The sequence below is a fragment of the Salvelinus sp. IW2-2015 genome, linkage group LG2, assembly GCF_002910315.2.
Source record: "Salvelinus sp. IW2-2015 linkage group LG2, ASM291031v2, whole genome shotgun sequence".
NCBI classification, from domain to species: Eukaryota; Metazoa; Chordata; class Actinopteri; order Salmoniformes; family Salmonidae; genus Salvelinus; species Salvelinus sp. IW2-2015.
The window spans coordinates 40,969,213-40,986,481 of record NC_036839.1 but is presented as its reverse complement, the minus strand read 5'-3'; the positions used below and the strand labels follow the sequence as shown (position 1 = coordinate 40,986,481).

Below are 17,269 nucleotides of genomic sequence, written 5' to 3'. Positions count from 1 at the left end.
AACCACTTACAAAATGAACAAAACAAACGATCGTGAAGCTAAACTGAACTAAGTGCACACATGCAACATAGAACATACATAGACAACTACCCACAAAAGCCTACTGCCTATGGCTGCCTTAAATATGGCTCCYAATCAGAGACAATGAATGACAGCTGTCTCTGATTGAGAACCAATCCAGGCAGCCATAGACATAACTAGACAACTATACTCTACTCTGCCCCATACACATACAACACCCCATAGACTAGACAAAACACACAAAAACAACCCACCCCAACTCACGCCCTGACCAACTAAATAAATAAAAGAAAAAGGAACAATAGGTCAGGAACGTGACACTTTGGGATGTTTTTAACATAAATCTTCAATAATTTTCCAACTGGAGAATTCCTTTGTCTTCAGAAAAGCAATGGAACAGAGCTCGCTCTCACGTGAACGCGCATGGTCAGCGCATGTTCAGCTCATGGCACTCTGGGAGAGACCTTACTCYATCCCGTCTCATTCGGCCCCACTTCACAGTAGAAGCATCAGACAAGGTTCTAAAGACTGTTGACATCTAGTGGAAGCCTTAGGAAGTGCAACATGACCCATATCCCACTGTATCTTCAATAGGGAATGAGTTGAAAAACGACCAACCTCAGATTTCCCACTTCCTGGTTGGATTTCTTCTCAGGTTTTTGCCTGCCATATGAGTTCTGTTATACTCACAGACATCATTCAAACAGTTTTAGAAACTTCAGAGTGTTTTCTATTCAAATCTACTAATAATATGCATATATTAGCAACTGGGACTGAGTAGCAGGCAGTTTACTCTGGGCACGCTTTTCATCCAAACGTGAAAATGCTGCCCCCTATCCATAACAAGTTAAATAATCTTGTCGCTCAACAACTGCATGCTTATCGGGTATCCAGCTAACTTAAAGTACTACTAAAGCACGTGGCTAATGTAAGCTACAGTATTTAGCTAAAGTAAAGGCACGGCAGGCTGCAAATCACGATCAGTTTTCAAAGATATGCGTTTAAATAGTTGTGATCATTTTAAGGACAACAACAAAAAATGACTTATATTTGAATACTGCAGGACTCTTTGCTCGTCCTCTTTGCCGTCTTCCATTCGTTTTTTTTAATCAAATCTCGAAGACCTCCTTTTTTCCAGTTTGAATGCATTTTGGGTGTGAAATTCCCGAAAAGTTGACAATTAATTCATCCTACATGAGAAGCCGAAACGAGTATGACATTTGGGCATTTAAAGTGTCGTATACAATTTTTTTACAAACTCTAACACCGTACCCATACCGGCCGTGCACGTGTGCTATCATGCACAAATTAATTTTGTCCTCTCACACCAAACGCGATCACGACACGCAGGTTAAAATATCAAAACAAACTCTGAACCAATTATATTCATTTGGGGACAGGTCGAAAAGCGTTAAACATTTATGGCAATTTAGCTAGCTAGCTTGCAGCTAATTTGTTCTGTGATATAAACGTTGAGTGGTTATTTTACCTGAAATGCACAAGGTTCTCTACTCCGACAATTAATCCACACACAAAACGGTCAACCCAATCGTTTCTCGTCATCTCTCCTCCTTCCAGGCTTTTTCTTCTTTGGACTATATATGGCGATTGGAATCTAACTTTCATATTTACCATGACGGTGACGGAACTCAGTTCATCTTTCAATCTACGCCCTCCCCGTGTGGTAATGCCCCCGTGTTGTAATGCCCCCGTGTTCTAATCAGACACTGAACATGGAAATGCAATACAGTAACTGAATGTAAATCTAGCWAGTGTCAGCTTTGTGCAATTACATACAAATGTAGCATAGGATCTAGATAAGAAATTTGGCTATTAACAAGGTACCAGTTCGTGTATCACTAAGATAATAGCTGTTAGTAAAGAGCACATTACGGATGAGCAGTCAGTAGACATTATTTACATTGAAGCAAGTTCCCGTCCGAACAGTTCCAATTTCCTACTGATGGAATATTGACAACAATGGTATTGTGTTGTTCTGGTCACCAAGAAACCAAACAAAACCATGACATGCTTATTTGTTTCATTTGTAAATCTATTCACATTGTGTGTTTTCATAAATGTTTTCTGTAATTACTGTATACTAATTCAGCAACGGCCCTCGTATCATGTCAGAAGTATCAAAACGTGAAAATCAACTGTTGTACATATTATAAATGACCAAAAGCACTATAATTTGAAGTGTTCATGATTGTTTGTCCTTTCTTTTGTTAAACTTAAAACAGCAACAAAGCGTTCAACCTCAGTAAAACTCTTAACTAACCAAAAATGCTAGTGTAGAAAACTGTGACCATTTTCTCAAAAAGCCAATTCCTGCTTTCTGTTAAACCCACAGCCATTTTCACACTAACAGTTGTTTTTTAAAGAAATCTGTTTTCACAAATATTAATACTTACAGTACAGAGATCAATGATGTCTGTTTATGAGGTAGTTAATTGTATGTTGGTATGAAAGGTGTATGTGGAGCATCAAATATCCTGTTTGTCCTCTCAGCTTTTAKTAGGGGAAGTGTGTGAGACAGAGAACAGAACGCAAGAGAGTGTATGTGTGTGTGTGTGTCTATGTTTGCATACATGCGATGTGGGTTCGTTCACGATGTGAGTTATTTTCAGATGTCCGGGTGAGATGTGATCACAGGAAGACTAGAGGGAAACATGTCGTCTCACAGGCTGAATGCTCACCCAACGACATCTGCTGAGWAACACTCACGTCTATTGTTGTTGAGTTTCAAATAGATTTATTGGTAGATGATCAGGGTTACATTCAAATGGGGTTTGTGTGATGTGACAGGGAGAGGCAGTACTGAGAGAGCAGAGGGAGAAGTTGTGGTCCACAGCCTCTTACAGTTGCCCACAGGAGCGGCTGTGTCTGTCTGTCTGTCTGTCTGTGCATGCGTGCGTCTTACTGTCGTCCTCGGCAGCAGGGCAGGGATGTAAAACACAGCTCAGCGCTGCTATGGTTATGGTTGTGTTATTCACCTTTCATCTTGTTCTCCCCTTCTCACATTCACCCCCGTGTGGTGAGAGTATGGTCACTGCACGCTGGACATGGTATGGCAAGAAGCACGCCACAAACACAACCACAGCTAAGATCTTCCTACGTACCCTCAGACTACGACGCCACGTCCCCTGCCTCTCTCCTGCTCCTGAACACCCCCCCAGGTTTACACCCCATTTGTTCTCCCCCATGTCCTCCCTCTCCCCTAAACTCACCCCACACCCCTCTTCCACCCCCACACTCAACCCCGTCCCCTCCATTACCCCTCCTTCACTAGTGTGTGTAGTTGTGCCAGGCCCCCTGACCCTCTTCAGATGCAGAATTAGTCCCCCCCGTAGCTGACCACAATAAAGGTTAGAATCAGGAAAAACAGCCCCACTCCAAGGCAGTGCTGGTTATGGAACCCTTCTCTGTGGTGATTCTCCACCAGGTCAAAGCAGCCGTCTCGTCTTGCTCCCCCTCTTCCTCCTCTGATCTGAAGTACCACACTGCCACTCACCACCGTTGCCACGGTTACCCGGGCGACGAGACAGAGTACCCAACAGCTTCTGGGCCTGGTGAGGGGCGTAAGGAGGGCAGGGTGAGGCTGTACCTATAAGCAGAGAAAGATTTGAGAGCAAAATTGAATGGTTAATTTAATAACTGATTAGTTGAAAAAATTCTAAATCAACCGGTCAGTTTTACGTTTGAAGCCGGTTTGTGGTCACACTGGTCCAGAGAAGCAACATTGTGTTACAGTAGAGATTGACGTAGAAGACTGTTATCATGGTTAGCGTGGTGACCTGACACTCCCTGTCCTCTCCGGACCAGATCTGACCCATCAGGTAATACATCCCCTGGAACAGGAAGCTGGTGCACAGCAAGAGGTCAGTGGTCACCATGTTAAGGGTCAGGATGATGATTGGTGTCCGCCCCGACCTCCAGCAGTTACGCATGGTCAGGCCGTTGCCTAGGAAACCCAGGAGCAACAGAGCAGGTAGAGCCAGGGCTTGACGTGTGTGTAAAAGAGGTCATGGTATAGCCAACACTGTCTGGAAGAGGAGAGAGAGAAAGTGAGGAGGAAGGTGAGGAGAGGAGGAGGAAGATGGGGAGAGGATGGGGGAGCAATTGTGACCGATGAGAACACACTGTACAGTGAGTGTGGTTACATGCACACAATAATGCGATTATTGTGGATAGTCAGATTAATAAAATTGTTAGATTAAAACGTTTACATGCTTTGCAAGAAGAACGATTCCCCTAATAATCCTGTTTACATGGACACATCTGAAATCAGGTTACCTGATGATACCTGATGATAAAATGTAGAAATTCTATGTGTATAGCCTCTAAAGTATATAGGGCAGCAACCCCCCTTTGATGCACCTGAACTGACCTCGCCTTCTGAATGATAGCGGGGTGAACAGGCCATGGCTCGGTTTGATTGATGTCCTTAAACATTTAGTAACGACGGAATGCATTTTAAATTTCACGCACAGTACCACTTTTGTAGGACTTACTAAATGATTTGATCGATATTGGTGTGCATTGATAAGAGCACCAAAGTTGGCATTACCGATAAGTAAATAAAAATAAAAGCATAATTCACACCGTAGCCTGTTGTGTAACGGCTTTCTTCCAGGGTGAAGGAGAGGACCAAAGTGCAGCGCGGCTAGTGTTCAACATGTTAATTAAGAAAAGTAACACTACAAACAACATACAAAATAACAAATGTGAAAAAACCGAAACAGACTATCTGGTGCAGACAAAACACAAGAGACAGGAAACAACCACCCACAATCCCCAACAAAACAAGCCACCTATATATGATTCTCAATCAGGGACAACGATTGACATCTGCCTCTGATTTGAGAACCATATTAGGCTGGACACAGAAACAGACAAACTAGACACACAACATAGTATTCCCACCCAGCTCACGTCCTGACCAACACTAAACAAGCAAAACACATAAGAACTCTGTCAGGACGTTACAGTGTTGAATTGCAAGATAACCTTTCATTTTGATTTCAGCACAAATTAAAATGTGGCACTGACTCCACCCCATTGCCTCAATGAAGAGTCTACCTGCTATGACTAGACTTTCAGCTGCTTGTTACGTCAGTTCGATCGAGCAGTACTCTTCACTTCACAACGAGTTTCACTTGACTGGAATTGAAGTTACTGAAACTAACCCTTGAATACGTTATCTTGCTTGTAGGTTACCCATTCTACACTGTTGGCTGAGATGTCAAGCCAGATCACATGGCCGACATCAGTATGGTGACCCGAATTCCATAACTCTGAGTTAACACTGTAAGCTCTCGAATTTTGAAACGACGTCTACCTTAGAATTCAGCAACAATGTAACTCACATTTAACCCATGTGCACGCCGGACTGGATTGGCCGAAATGAGTATCCAGTAACGCAGAGAGAGAGAGCCGCTTTGGAAAAAATATTCCTTATATTTTTTTTTATCCAAACTGAATAAGCCCGAACATCCAGGAGCGCAGAGAGAACACTTGCCAAAACCCAAACATACACACACGTAACAAAAAACAATCCCGCCAAAACAAGGGCGGGTCAAACTCCTAATTATACGGAAGCTCATTACGAACAAAAAAACAGGTGCCACTAATAAGACAAAAAACATACAAACGAAAAAAAAAGGGATCGGTGGCGGCTAGTAGGACGGTGACGACGACCGCCGAAGCACCGCCCGAACAGGAGGGAGTCAACTTCGGCGGAAGGTCGTGACAAGTACCCTCTCCTCCTGAACGCGCCGCTGCCTCCGCAGCGCGCCTGCCACCGGCCCTCTTGAGGACGACCCGGAGGGCGAGGTGCCGGGCGATCCGGGGAGGAGGCGGTGGAAGTCTCTGCAGTAAGTAGGATCTAAAATGTCCCCACCGGAACCCAGGCATCTCTTCCTCCGGACCGTACCCCTCCCAGTTCCACGAGGTACTGTAGGCCCCTCACCCGGCGTCTCGAGTCCAGAATGGCACGTACTGTGTACGCGGGGACCCCTCGATCTCAGAGGGGGTGGAGGGACCTCAGGCACCTCACCTTCTTGCAGGGGACCAGCCACCACCGGCCCCCATGAGGAGAGACACATGAAACGAGGGTTAATACCGGTAATACCTAGGAGTTGTAACCTATAAACACACTCTCGTTATTCTCCTCAGGAACTTTAAACGGGCCCCACCACAACTGCGGCCCCAGCTTCCGACAGGCAGGCGGAGAGGCAGGTTTCGGGTCGAGAGCCAGACCCCTGTCCCCCGGTGTTGAAAACGGGGGCCTCACTGCGGTACTGGTTCAGCGTCCTCTTCTGCCGTTGTCCTGCTAAACTTTAGCGATTCCTGACGAGCTCAGGTGTCCTTGGAGCGCTGTACCCATTCCTCTACCGCAGGAGCCTCGGTCTGACTTCTGGTTGCCATGGGGCCAGGACCGGCTGGAACCTGAACACACACTCAAACGGGCGACATGTTCGTGAGGAGTGGCGGAGGAGTTCTTAGCGAGCTCAAAGCCCAAGAACATTACCTCGCCACTCACCAGGCCGGTCCCGCAATATGACCGCAGAAACCTCCCACATCCTGGTTGTGACGCGCTCCACCTGCCCATTACTCTCGGGGTGAAAACCGAGGTCAAAGCTGACGAGACCCAAGTCTTTCATAAACGCTCCAGACTCTGGACGTGAATTGGGGGCCCGATCAGAAACGATTCCTCAGCAACCCCATAGTGCCGGAAGACATGGGTGAACAAGGCCTCCGCGTCTGCAGGGCCGAAGGGAGCGGGCAACGGGATGAGACGGCAGGACTTGGAAAACCGATCCACAACGACAAAATCGTAGTTTCCCTGGAGGGGGAAATCGGTAAGAAGTCCACGATAAGTGTGTCCAGGCGTTGTGGAACGGGAGGGGTGTAACTTCCCTCTAGGCAAGTGCCGAGGAGCCTTGCTCTGAGCACACACCGAGGCAGGAGGAGACATAAATCTCACGTCCTCAGCCAACGTGGCCACAGTATCTCCTCTAAGACTCCGCACTGTCTCTCGATGCCAGGATGACCCGAGAGGGGAGAGTATGAGCCCAACGGATAGTTTATTCCCGGACCTCCCGGCACGTACTGAACCCTGCTGGACAGTTAGGAGGGTCTGCTCTAACGTGAGGCTCTCTTCTATCTCCGCGTCACCTCCCATACACCGGTGCCACGAGACTGAAGTGGAATGTGGGAGTTGGCTCAACGGACCGCTCTCGGTATCATAGAGACGGGACAGCGCGTCGGCCTGGTGTTTTTGGGAGCCTGGTCGGTATGAGATGGTGAACTGAAACCGGGTGAAAAACATGGCCCATCTAGCCTGACGCGGATTTAGTCTCCTCGCTTCCCGGATGTACTCGAGATTACGATGGTCAGTCAGATGAGAAAAGGGTGTTTCGCCCCCTCAAGCAATGTCTCACACCTTCAAAGCCTTGACTACAGCTAACAACTCCGGTCCCCACATCATAGTTTCGCTCCGCGGACGAGCTTCCTCGAAAAGAAGGCACAAGGCGGAGCTTGGGTGGTTCGCCCGAGCGCTGGACAGCACGGCCGACCCGCTTCGGACGCGTCCACTCCACTATGAACGCTTAAAGAGGGGTCCGATGCGCCAACACGGGCGCATTGGTAAACAGCTCCTTCAGACGACTGAAAGCTCTGTCCGCCTCTGCTGACAACGCAAGCGCACGGTCTCCCTTCAGCAGTGAGGTAATGGGAGACAGCCACCTGACAAAACCCGGATAAACCTCCGGTAGTAATTGGCAAACCTAAAAACGTGCACCTCTTTCACCGTGGTCGGAGTCGGCAATTACGCACGGCTGTAACGCGGTCATCCTCCATCACCACCCCGTAGGTGGAAATGCGATAACCCAGGAAGGAAACGGCTGTTTGAAGAACTCACATTTCTCCGCCTTGCAATACAGGTCATGCTCCAGCAGTCCCAAGTACCTTACGCACCAGAGACACATGCGCCGCGCGGGTGGCAGAGTAGATCAAGATGTCATCAATGTACACTACCACTCCTGCCGAGCAGGTCTCGGAGAATCTCATCTACGAAGGATTGAAAGACAGCTGGAGCATTTTCAACCCATATGGCATGACGCGGTACTCATAATGGCCAGAATGTAGTACTAAATGCGGTTTTCCACTCATCTCCTCCCGGATACGCACCAGATTATACGCACTCCTCAGGTCAATTTTGTGAAGAAGCGTCCCGTGAATGATCACCGCGTAGCGATGAGAGGTAGGGGGTAACTAAACCCACTGTGATGGAATTTAGACCTCGATAATCAATGCACGGGCGTAAACGCCATCCTTTTCTTCACAAAAAAGAAGCTCGAGGAGACAGGTGATGCAGAGGCCGAATGTATCCCTGTCCAGTGATTCAGTAACATATGTCTCCATAGCCGCTGTCTCCTCCTGAGACAAAGGGAAACGTGACTCCTAGGAAGTGCAGCGTTCTCCAGGAGGTTTATCGCGCAGTCCCCTCGTCGATGGGGTGGTAATTGGGTCGCCTTCTTTTACTGAAGGCGATAGCCAAATCGGCATATTCAGAGGGAATGCGCACGGTGGAAACCTGGTCTGGACTCTCCACCGTAGTCGCACCAACGGCAACTCCTAGACACCTGCCTGAAACACTCCTCTGACCACCCCTTCAGAGCCCTCGTTGCCAGGAAATCACGGGTGTTGCTGAGCTAGCCAGGGAATTCCCAACACCACTGGAAACGCAGGTGAGTCGATAAGGAACAGACTAATCTGCTCTTGATACCTGCGTTACCATGTCCAGTGGTACCGTGGCTCCCTGACCATTCCTGACCCTAATGGTCGGCTATCTAAGGAGTGCACGGGGAAAGGTAGCTCTAACGACACAAGGGGAATCCCTAGCCTTAATGCGAGCCCCGATCAATGAAATTCCCAGCTGCGCCTGAATCGACTAGCGCTTATGCTGTAGAGAGGGAGAAAACCCGGGGAAATAGGTTAACACAAACATATGACTAACAGGAAGCTCTGGGTAAGTCTGGTGCTGACTCACCTGGGTGATCGAGTAGTGTTCCGCTGCCCTCCCGACTCCCAGAAGAGTTCCTCCAGCACCGGTCGGCCGTGTGCCCTCGCCGACCACAACTGGTGCAGGAGGACACTCCTCCTCCGGTTCCCTTGACGCTGCCCCCTAACTCCATAGGGATAGGAGCAGGAGGCTGGGATGTGGAAACGACAGGACCTGTTCCGAACGTCCGCGGCAGCCAGCAGGGTGTCGAGACGGATGGCCATGTCAATAAGTTCGTCCAGCGTGAGTGTGGTGTCCCGACACGCTAGCTCCCTGCGGACGCTCCTCCTAAGGCTACATCGGAAATGGTCTATTAAGGCCCTGTCGTTCCACCCTGCTCCTGCAGCCAAGGTCCTGAACTCCAGGGCAAAGTCCTGTACGCTCCTCGTCTCCTGACGCAGGTGAACAGCCGTTCACCCGCCGCACGACCCTCTGGTGGGTGGTCAAACACAGCTCGAATCGGCGGGTGAACTCAGGGTAATGATCCCTCGCCGAGTCTGAGCATTCCACACTGCGTTGGCCCATTCAAGAGCTCGTCCAGTCAAAACAGGAGACGAGGGCGCTCACGCTCTCCTCTCCGAGGGAGTAGACGAACGTCGCCAGGTAAAGCTCCAGCTGGAGAAGAAACCCCTGACACCCGGCCGCCGTTCCATCATACTCCCGTGGGAGCGCCAGCCGAAGACCCCGGAGCCGGATGCTGAAACAGGACAGGAGGTGTTGGAGGAGGGGTGCTGGAGATGAGGTGGGAAGGCCACTCCTCTCCCATCGATCCATCCTCTCCATATTTGGTCCATAGCCGACCAATTCTGTGGAAACACTGGTGTGATGGAGGACCTTTCCTCCATCGATGGAGAGGAGACGCGGCTGCTCCTGCTGGTTCCATTTTGTGTGGTGCGGGATTCTGTCACGCGGGACTAGGTTGGCGAAAGAACCAGACGCAGAGAGAGAGAGCCGCTTTGGAAAAAATATTCCTTATATTTTTTCTTAATCCAAACTGAATAAGCCCGAACATCCAGGGCGCAGAGAGAACACTTGCCAAAACCCCAACATACACACACGTAACAAAAAACAATCCCGCACAAAACAAGGGCGGGTCAAACTCCTAATTATAGGGAAGCTCATTACGAAACAAAAAACAGGTGCCACTAATAAGACAAAACAAACAGACAAACGAAAAAGGGATCGGTGGCGGCTAGTAGGACGGTGACGACGACCGCCGAGCACCGCCCGAACAGGCAGGGGAGTCAACTTCGGCGGAAGTCGTGACACCAGGTCTACCATTGTGCAAGAGACACTAAACAAACCTATTGACATTGAATATTTGTTAAGTTATTACACTAATTCAGTTTCAGGGTCTATATATTGCCAATTCTGGCTAGTAGTGGTGCGCGTGTCAGCTGTTTTTTCACCCGCACCCAAGAGCAATTGCAAATAACCCATCCTCAACCGCCCGACTCTATGTGATAAAGTGAAAATCTGAGGACCACAGCCGACCCCACTAATATAGAACATGTGCTGTAGGCTACAGTCAGAGATGGCGGAAAGATTTTGAGGCATGGGGTGCAGGATTTATGTTTCTGCTTATAATTTCCAACATTTTGGTAGGCTATTTGCTAGTCAACCTGTCTATAGATACTGTACATGTAGCTCAGTGGTGGTCGGTGCCATCTAAGATGGGGAAATATTTAAAAAAATGTATGAGCCTTATTTCTATTACAGCATATTGGATGACTGTCATTCATATTCCATTCACCCAGTTCAATGTAACAGCGATAGGTTTAGGCTACTACATGGTACTCAAATTTTCCCGATATCCATCATGAGGTTGCTACAACGTCGAGAATTTTGAGGAATCAAGGTGACAGACAGTGACACATTCAATACCACCTTGCACACTCTTGCCTACATCTAGCTGATCTAGGGAATAATCGTCATCCCACTTCTGACACATGTTTGGGGCGGCAGGTAGCCTAGTGGTTAGAGTGTTGGGCTAGCAACCAAAAGGTTGCTGGATCAAAACTGTTGTTCTGCCCCTGAACAAGGCAGTTAACTCACTGTTCTCCAGTAGACAGTCATTGTAAATAATCATTTGTTCTTAACTGACTTGCCTAGTTAAATAAAGTTACAAATTGTCCAACTGTTGCAAAATTTGAATTTCTATTGGACAAATTCTGGAATTTTTATCTCCATTTGCTTCCGTTTAAGAAATGTTTTTCAACAGAATCGGCGGAAAGAATAAACCCTTGATCACACACAAACCCAGTTCACTTTCATAGCAGCCATATAAAAACAGTATTATCACCCTGCTCGTTGTATATACCATATAATTTATTCTCGCAACTATCTATGTGCTCTCCTCCTTTTCCTTTCGCTTGTGGACTTCAGCTGTCCAAGCCAAACCTTCATATCATGACCGCTATAAAAAATTTAAATAAAGAAAAAGACAAACCCTTAAATGAGTAAGCGTGTCCAAACTTTTGACTGGTTCTGTATATATATAATATTATGGCTATGTGAGAGGTTATAGACCTACAGTCAGTGCCCAGATTTCAGTTTCAATTGAACCCATCTGAACAGTAGGCTACAGTTCCCTTGACATGTCACGAGCCTATTTGATGTCCCCATTTGGTGACTGTCGAATTCATATAGCGCCTTACAATCATCACACATAACATGGCGGCACTGCTATCATTCTCTTTTACCACTTCATCAAATCTTTCCCAAACATTACTTTTCCGGCCCTCTCTTCTCTTTATTTTCAACTCTCCATTTCGCAGCTTTTCTCTTATTGAAGTAAACTCAGACGTTTTTGCTGCCGTGCATCGCTCCCAAAAGTATTTTGCGATTGGCGTGAAGGCTATTTGGTGTAACGGATGTGAAATGGCTAGCTAGTTAGCGGGTACGCGCTAGTAGCATTTCAATCAGTTACATCACTTGCTCTGAAACCTAGAAGTAGTGTTGCACCTTGCTCTGCAAGGGCCGCGGCTTTTGTGGAGCGATGGGTAACGACGCTTCGTGGGTGACTGTTGTTGATGTGTGCAGAAGGTCCCTGGTTCGCGCCCGTGTCGGGGCGAGGGGACGGTTTAAAGTTATACTGTTACATTGGCACACGTGTACAGTTATGCCCTAAAATGTAGTCTTACGCACTAATGCCAGATAGCCTAAAACAGGGTTTTCCCGAATTTGACCCCTCTGGTGGTTTTATTTGACACCCCAAGTTTAAAAAACTGAATTTACATTTTTTTGCAGAAAAGACTGTAAAGACACCAGGAAATCATCTCCAGTTGATTTTAATTTTGGAAATCTTTTCCAAAGTATTCCCAAGCATTCAATTTGCAGTCTACAAATGATTGTTAAATATGTTCCGGCCCACCGACCCTCCGGTCAAGAAAAAAATAAAAAATAATCCCGTGGCTGAATATAGTTGATGATCCCTGGCTTAAAATAATGAAAGAAAAACCTTAATGTAGACTATAGATATAAATTGCACAAGAATGACAYATGATTTTAAGGTATTGTTTTCTCTTTAATCAATCCGCCCGCCACCAACTTGGGGTGGTGCTCCCAAAGATGGTGGATTATAAAGATGACTAAAAAACATTGGAWAAAATKGTCACAGTTCCGGTCTTCTTAAGGGTTGGCTCTCCCATAGGCACCAATGCGATAGTAGCTTTGTCTGGTCTACTTAGTTCATTGACTGTATATGACTTGTTGTACTACTTGTTGTAGTCAACTATTCTCATTCTCTGATGTAACAAGTCTTTCTTTATTGTTAATGCATTTACTGTAAAAAAAAAAAAAATAATAATATTTATGACAAATCGATGCTTTGGTTTTCACTGTGGACCAATGTTGCAGTATTTACTATACACCAATAGTATGAACATTTATGTTAATATAGTTTCCCAACCTTTTAATCTCTAAAAACAATTCTGTCACTTAAAGGCAGGGCTGGACAGTTATTTTACTCCTCGGATTACTGATGAAACTAATAGTTGGCTGCTCCCCGAGGCTCCTCCCTCTATCCACACTGGACTCCGGGTCTCTCAGTTGGCACACGTTATTGATCAATCGGAGGGTCTCTTTCCTCACAGATGCCGATAACAGGAAGTTACATCACAGGGTCCAAGTAACTGTTGAGGGCGGAGAGTAGCAACACCACTTCATTGGCTTTGTGATAAGGACCATGTGATAAGGGACGAAGCAGACGGTAAACAGGAAGAGGACGAAGAACGACTTCCTGGCGGTGCGGGTGTAGCGGGGTGCGTTGGGGAAGTCCGGTTTCTCTCTCGACAACCTCAGCAAATTGAGGCCGATTTTCCCATAAGACACCACAAGGCAGACGAACACGAGCCAGAACGTGGCAACCAGGAAGAGGTTGAAGTAGGCCTTCCCCTTCGCACGCTAACGCTGTTTATACTGGAAACACCTGGGGGATTCGTCGAAAATAAAATAATTATTAGTGTAATTGTTCAAAATCTGGGAACTACTGAAATAAAGAATATCAACAAAGTTCAACTTGAAAAATAAGGATTATATTTTTTAAACATGAAAAATTAAACCCACTTGATCAGACTCCTCGTTGCCCTCTGAGAGGAGAATCATGGGTATGACGGAGGCAAGGGCCAGGGCCCAGATCGTCCCACAGATGGCAGAGCTCCATCTGGTGGCCTTGAGACGGTACTGGCCCCCGGCGTGACGCTGGATCTTCAGATAGCGATCCACACTGATCAACCCTAATAAGGTGATACTGATGTACATGTTCATATAGAAGAGGTTCCCCACTACCTTACAGAGGGTGGGGCCCAGGTCCCAGCGGTTTGCTTTACTGTGGTAGAGCACTCTGAATGGAAGACAGATGACCAGTAGCAGGTCGGCTAAAGCTACGTTGATGACGAACACTCTGACAGAGTTATTTTTGGAGTGGACATATAGAAAGACCCAGAGAGCCAGGATATTGCCGGTCAGGCCCAAGACGAAGAGGACTGAGTAAAGGACAGCTAGAGGGATCCGGAGGGAGCTGTCGTCAAGGTGACAGTGTTCCCTGGGGTCAGGGATCATGGGCAAGAGGGTCGTGACGGTTTTCTCCGTGGTGACGAGTGGGTGGGAGGAGTTGGAAAGGGGAAAGGCAGTGACGTTGGAAGATGGGGAAGATGTTCATCATGATGTCGGTTTCACTCTTCAGTTCTCAGTCCTACAGGACAAAGTGAAGAAAAATAAAGTTTCAGCCAGAAACATTGTCTACCTCCTTAAATCAAACAAAAGTCAGCCTGACTGGGGTTTTTGGCTAGGCGAGTGGGAAGCAGTTGTGTGTTGTTGTAACTCGATTCAGGATTAAGTGAATGTGTTTCTTGGTTCTTCCAGATAGATCTCTTGGGAAAGTTCTTTGCTCTCATTAGTGCTGGTCTGTTTTGATGGCAGGAGGCCAAGCTGGATGATTTAGATCCAGATCAGCACCTAATCCACTAATCATTCATTATACATCACTCGGGCACTGAGCACACACTGCCCAGCTGACTGACCACTACTGACTACACTACCGGGCCTATAAGAAAACAAGGGGTGGACGAGGGGACGAGGGGAATAACATCGATTTTTACTTGAATTCTCAAGTGGCTAATTGAGGTAAAACAGTAATTCTGCTCATAGATTATGCATGTATCAACTACACATTGACACATCCAGCCCAAAGCGGGAGGTTTAAAAAATACGGAGTATGTCTTTAATTCAACAAAACTTTATCCCCTTGCAAAATACTTCAGAGACCCGCCAGTTAAACCTTGAAATGGTTGGAAAATATTGTGGTTGGTATTTTGTAGCAGTGTAGGTCCATTACTTTGGGCTCTATCCAGTAAAAGGAAAGAACTTGCTCTTTACACTGTGAGAATGTCATTTGGAATTGACGTAATCAAAGAAACAATGGGTTTGGTTTGAAATAAGAATGGCAACACAATAATTCACAACACAATCTCTCACAGCACGTAAAGAAGGCGATTTTGCCTTACCCTTTAAATCTGGCAACAGCTTTTCATTCAATACACACAGTACTGACCGTGTGAATTGTGTTCATTTGAAATGTTGTTTCTCTTCTCTCTTTGTGAATGTGCTTTGTGGCAAAATATCTCTTTCTCTCTCTCAGAGATTAATAAATCAACTTTATTTTCTTAATCCAGTCTGTCTTTTATTTTCTTAATCCAGTCTGTCTTTTATTTTCTTAATCCAGTCTGTCTTTTATTTTCTTAATCCAGAGTAGTCTTTTATTTTCTTAATCCAGTCTGTCTTTTATTTTCTTAATCCAGTCTGTCTTTATTTTCTTAATCCAGTCTGTCTTTTATTCTTAATCCAGTCTGTCTTTTATTTTCTTAATCCAGTCTGTCTTTTATTTTCTTAATCCAGTCTGTCTTTTATTTTCTCTTAATCCAGTCTGTCTTTTCTTTTCTAATCCAGTCTGTCTTTTCTTTTCTTAATCCAGTCTGTCTTTTATTTTCTTGATCCAGTCTGTCTTTTCTTTTCTTAATCCAGTCTGTCTTTTCTTTTCTTAATCCAGTCTGTTTTGCTCTAGCTTTTTCTCCCTCTTTCTTAGAAAATTGGAGCTGTTCCAAATAGATGGCTATAGTCGAAGGTTCCAGTTCTTTAGGTTCTCTTATTTAGAACCCACAGTATCTGCTGTTCTCCCACTCTCTCTTTCCTCTCCTCTGCTTTGCCTCTAGCTATTAACAGCCTTCAGCTGTGCTCTAGTCTCGAAAGCTGTGAAACGTTCAAGTGCAGAATCTGATGAGGGGGAGATACGTAGGTCCCAGCCCACTGTTGATTACACATGCTAGAGCAACCACCAACAGACATTATACACTAGTTATACAGCATACCTGAAGTATGCATATTAGTTATATATAACCGCAATTGCAGATCGTTTTTGTGCTGTGTCCCACCTACAGCCTTTCTAATTTCATTGGGACCTTCTAGGTTATCGAAACAATGTTTTAGTAGCCACTATGGTTCAAGCATCAGCCCAGTTTTAATCTACCACCCAGGAGAACTAGCCGTAACCTAACCCTTGGTCCAACCCACCATTTTGAGAAAAACTAAAAAATGGAATACTAAATAGAGACAAAAGTTACTTTGTGTCTGTGTTGAAAATGAGACAAAATGAGACATTTTGAGAATATTACAAGACTGTCATGTGCAACTCTTGTTAACAGATTGAAACGTATGTGTGGGTGCTTCATTGGAGCGAGTCTTCAAACAGCTGGTAGTGAAAGCAGCACTGTCTTCGATGTATAGGTTTCTTTAATGATGTTTTAATGGCTGTGGCGGTCTAGGGCTAATGGCTAGGGCTGTAGTGGTCTAGGGCTAATGGCTAGGGCTGTGGCGGTCTAGGGCTAATGGCTAGGGCTGTAGTGGTCTAGGGCTAATGACTAGGGCTGTGGCGGTCTAGGGCTAATGACTATGGCTGTAGTGGTCTAGGGCTAAGGGCTGTGGCGGTCTAGGGCTAATGGCTAGGGCTGTAGCGGACTTACGCTAATTGACCGTTAATGAACATAAACACATTTTGCATCTCCTAGCTACCACACGTAGCTTACAAGCCACTGATGTGGACCTTTAGAACTTCTACATTTTAAAAAGTAAAAAAAATCAATTTAATATAGCCTACACAATCGTTATTTTAGACAGGTCTAAAGAAACATGATATGAAGAAAATGTCAGAGGAAAGACCAAAAAATTGTCATAGACTCCAGTTACCCAAGTCATAGACTGTTCTCTCTGCTACCACACGGCAAACGGTACCGGAGCGCCAAGTCTAGGACCAAAAGGCTCCTTAACAGCTTCTACCTCCAAGCCATAAGACCGCTGAACAACTAATCAAATGGCCACCCGGACTATTTACATTGACACCCCCCCCCATTTGTTTTTACACTGCTGCTACTCGCTGTTTATTATCTATGCGTAGTCACTTTACCCCTACCTATATGTACAAATTACTTCAACTAATCTGTACCCCCGCACATTGACTCGGTACCGGTTCCCCCCTGTATATAGCCTCGTTATTGTTATTTTATTGTGTTACTTTAGTTTATTCTGTAAATATTTTCTTAACTCTTTCTTGAACTGCATTGTTGGTTAAGGGCTTGTAAGTAAGTATTTCACTGTAAGGACTACACTTGTTATGTTCGACGCATGTGA

General features: G+C 45.9%; 2 protein-coding genes and 1 pseudogene across 4 annotated transcripts in view; 1 reads left to right on the top strand and 2 right to left on the bottom strand.

The window, feature by feature from the left end:
• The window catches only part of LOC111980202 (probable G-protein coupled receptor 82), a 24,259-nt gene extending 21,700 nt beyond the window's left edge, over window positions 1-2,559 (bottom strand). The window contains exon 1 of one of the 2 annotated variants that reach the window (XM_024010896.2): window positions 2,436-2,559. The gene's annotated coding sequence lies outside the window, so the exon portion shown is untranslated. The remainder of the gene's footprint in view (window positions 1-2,435) is intronic. The other variant, XM_024010888.2, reaches the window with a different exon arrangement.
• LOC111971934 (peripheral plasma membrane protein CASK-like) overlaps window positions 1-17,269 on the top strand; it is a 274,635-nt pseudogene that overhangs the window by 186,454 nt on the left and 70,912 nt on the right.
• On the bottom strand, window positions 12,518-16,147 carry LOC111980218 (probable G-protein coupled receptor 34). Of its 2 annotated transcripts, XM_024010907.2 has the most exons (3): window positions 15,094-16,147; window positions 13,655-14,282; window positions 12,518-13,517 (listed from the first exon to the last, which is right to left on the bottom strand). In XM_024010907.2, the coding sequence occupies exons 2-3, from the start codon at window positions 14,147-14,149 to the stop codon at window positions 13,503-13,505; spliced, it is 510 nt and encodes a 169-aa protein (XP_023866675.1). In that variant the 5' UTR covers window positions 14,150-14,282; window positions 15,094-16,147; the 3' UTR covers window positions 12,518-13,502. The 2 variants fall into 2 exon arrangements, with proteins under 2 accessions (XP_023866675.1, XP_070305270.1); XM_070449169.1 differs by having other exon boundaries at window positions 13,497-14,282.

What these genes read in the sequence shown, in the direction of transcription:
- LOC111980218 (XM_070449169.1), bottom strand. Translation starts at nt 14,149, where the DNA reads ATGATCCCTGACCCCAGGGAACACTGTCACCTTGACGACAGCTCCCTC.